This window comes from Sinocyclocheilus grahami, unplaced genomic scaffold, assembly GCF_001515645.1.
Source record: "Sinocyclocheilus grahami isolate Dianchi unplaced genomic scaffold, SAMN03320097.WGS_v1.1 scaffold9688.1, whole genome shotgun sequence".
NCBI lineage: Eukaryota > Metazoa > Chordata > Actinopteri > Cypriniformes > Cyprinidae > Sinocyclocheilus > Sinocyclocheilus grahami.
Genome location: NW_015512781.1, coordinates 23,518 through 25,471, shown reverse-complemented (window position 1 = coordinate 25,471; position 1,954 = coordinate 23,518). Strand labels below are relative to the sequence as shown.

Sequence of the window (1,954 nt, the reverse complement as noted above, 5' to 3'; positions counted from 1 at the left end):
ATTTTTTTGTAACCTTTGCCAGATCTGTGCCTTGCCACAATTCTGTTTCTGAGCTCTTCAGGCAGTTCCTTTGACCTTATGATTCTCATTTGCTCTGACATGCACTGTGAGTTGTAAGGTCTTATATAGACAGGTGTGTGGTTTTCCTAATCAAGTCCAATCAGTATAATCAAACACAGCTGGACTCAAATGAAGGTGTAGAACCATCTCAAGGATGATCAGAAGAAATGGACAGCACCTGAGTTAAATATATGAGTGTCACAGCAAAGGGTCTGAATACTTAGGACCATGTGATATTTCAGTTTTTCTTTTTTAATAAATCTGCAAAAATGTCAAAAATTGTGTTTTTCTGTCAATATGGGGGTGCTGTGTGTACATTGAGGAAAAAAATTAACTTAAATGATTTTAGCAAATGGCTGCAATATAACAAAGAGTGAAAAATTTAAAGGGGTCTGAATACTTTCCGTACCCACTGTATATATAAAATTCCAGGAATCACCAGGAAGTTGTGCTGTCTTCATGTGGTATCTAAATTATTGTAAGTATGAATTTCCTAGTCAGAAATTAGACATGAGCGGCCTCTCAGGTCATATTTATAACTGAGGAACTAAAAGATAATTTTGATACAAGAGCTTCCAAGTTGGACAGGCCCTAAGAATCATCAGCCAGCTTAATATCAGTCAATGTTTTAATGGTTACTAATCAATGGGACGCTACATTTGATTAAAAACCTGTTGGATATTGACTTAATATTTTATATACATTTTGGCTTTAATAAGATTTCCCCAGGAAACAGGCAATAATAAACTCATGAATGGGCCTTCCACCAGGAGTCTTTCCGACAACAAAGCACTTGAATGCAACAAACTCGTAATTGCAACTTTAAGTGGGAAGTTTCCAAAATCACATGAAGGCAGCAATAGACCATCCTGACTTACCAGACACCGCCACTTCCTATCCATTAGAGAACGTACTTCCTGAGATACTAGACACGATGCTTTACTTTTGCATTTGCAGGAGGGAGATGGTATGTCTTTCTTCTGGGAGCAAGAACCTCAGCAAAATGTCCACCAGGAGCAGCTGGAAAATGCAAGAACCCAGCCTCTCAGCTTGTTTAATGAGGAAGAAGAGGAGGAAGATGAATTTATGGTGGATAGCTGGAGAAATTCAAATCCATTTCACAACCAAATGTTTGGAGAGGATCTACAGGTATGACAGTGAACATATTCACAACAAGACACTAAATATTGTCTTTTTTGTTTAAATTTATTAGTATTTGTCCTTTCCATCAGGTTATTTTTGACTTGCAGAGAAGTACATTGAGCTAAAGTACTAGAATACTGTGAATAGGACACAAAAGACACTCAAAATTGAGCGAACATATTGTGTGAAAAGTCAATTTTGCCAGTGAATTTATTGACCTTGTTACTGCTGACCTTTATGATGACGTTCCACATTCCAAAGCAGTGCACCATTGCCGTCATAGTTTGACCTTGACAGATAACAGAGAGATATGAGTTTTATTAAACAATTTCCTCATGCTCACTCGCTCCTCTTTCAGTTGTCCGGTGCAAGGGACGATGCTTCTCTTTCCATTGACGAGTGCTTGCATCTCATCGATGCCAACTTCCCCTCAGAAGGAGATCCAGAGGTAAAAACTTAATCTAGAATGCAACATTTCATCTTTTTACAACAATTTGTGCAGCAGGAATTGTTTTAGAGCTGGAGAGAGACAAAAAAGAAAATGTAGGCTTTCCAAACTTCTTAACTTTTAATTTTCTCAGTTGACAGGTCCTGATGTACAGAATGTAGGAGAACATGCACTTTCCGAGTTTCAGAGGCCACTCATGTCACCCTTGTTGCCTGAACAGGAATCAACAACTTTAGAGCAACAATGGCAAGATGTTTTGGCCATCATGGAATCACAGGTATGAAATGACAAACATCTTCCTGT

General features: G+C 38.2%; 1 protein-coding gene across 1 annotated transcript in view; it reads left to right on the top strand.

The window, feature by feature from the left end:
• Nucleotides 1-1,017: 1,017 nt before the first annotated feature.
• LOC107578312 (nuclear factor erythroid 2-related factor 1-like) overlaps nt 1,018-1,954 on the top strand; it is a gene marked incomplete at both ends in the record, with an annotated part of 22,636 nt that continues 21,699 nt past the window's right edge. Inside the window, 3 exons of the mRNA XM_016264279.1 lie at nt 1,018-1,209; nt 1,562-1,651; nt 1,785-1,928. Coding sequence (XP_016119765.1) covers nt 1,018-1,209; nt 1,562-1,651; nt 1,785-1,928 — 426 coding nt within the window. The remainder of the gene's footprint in view (nt 1,210-1,561; nt 1,652-1,784; nt 1,929-1,954) is intronic.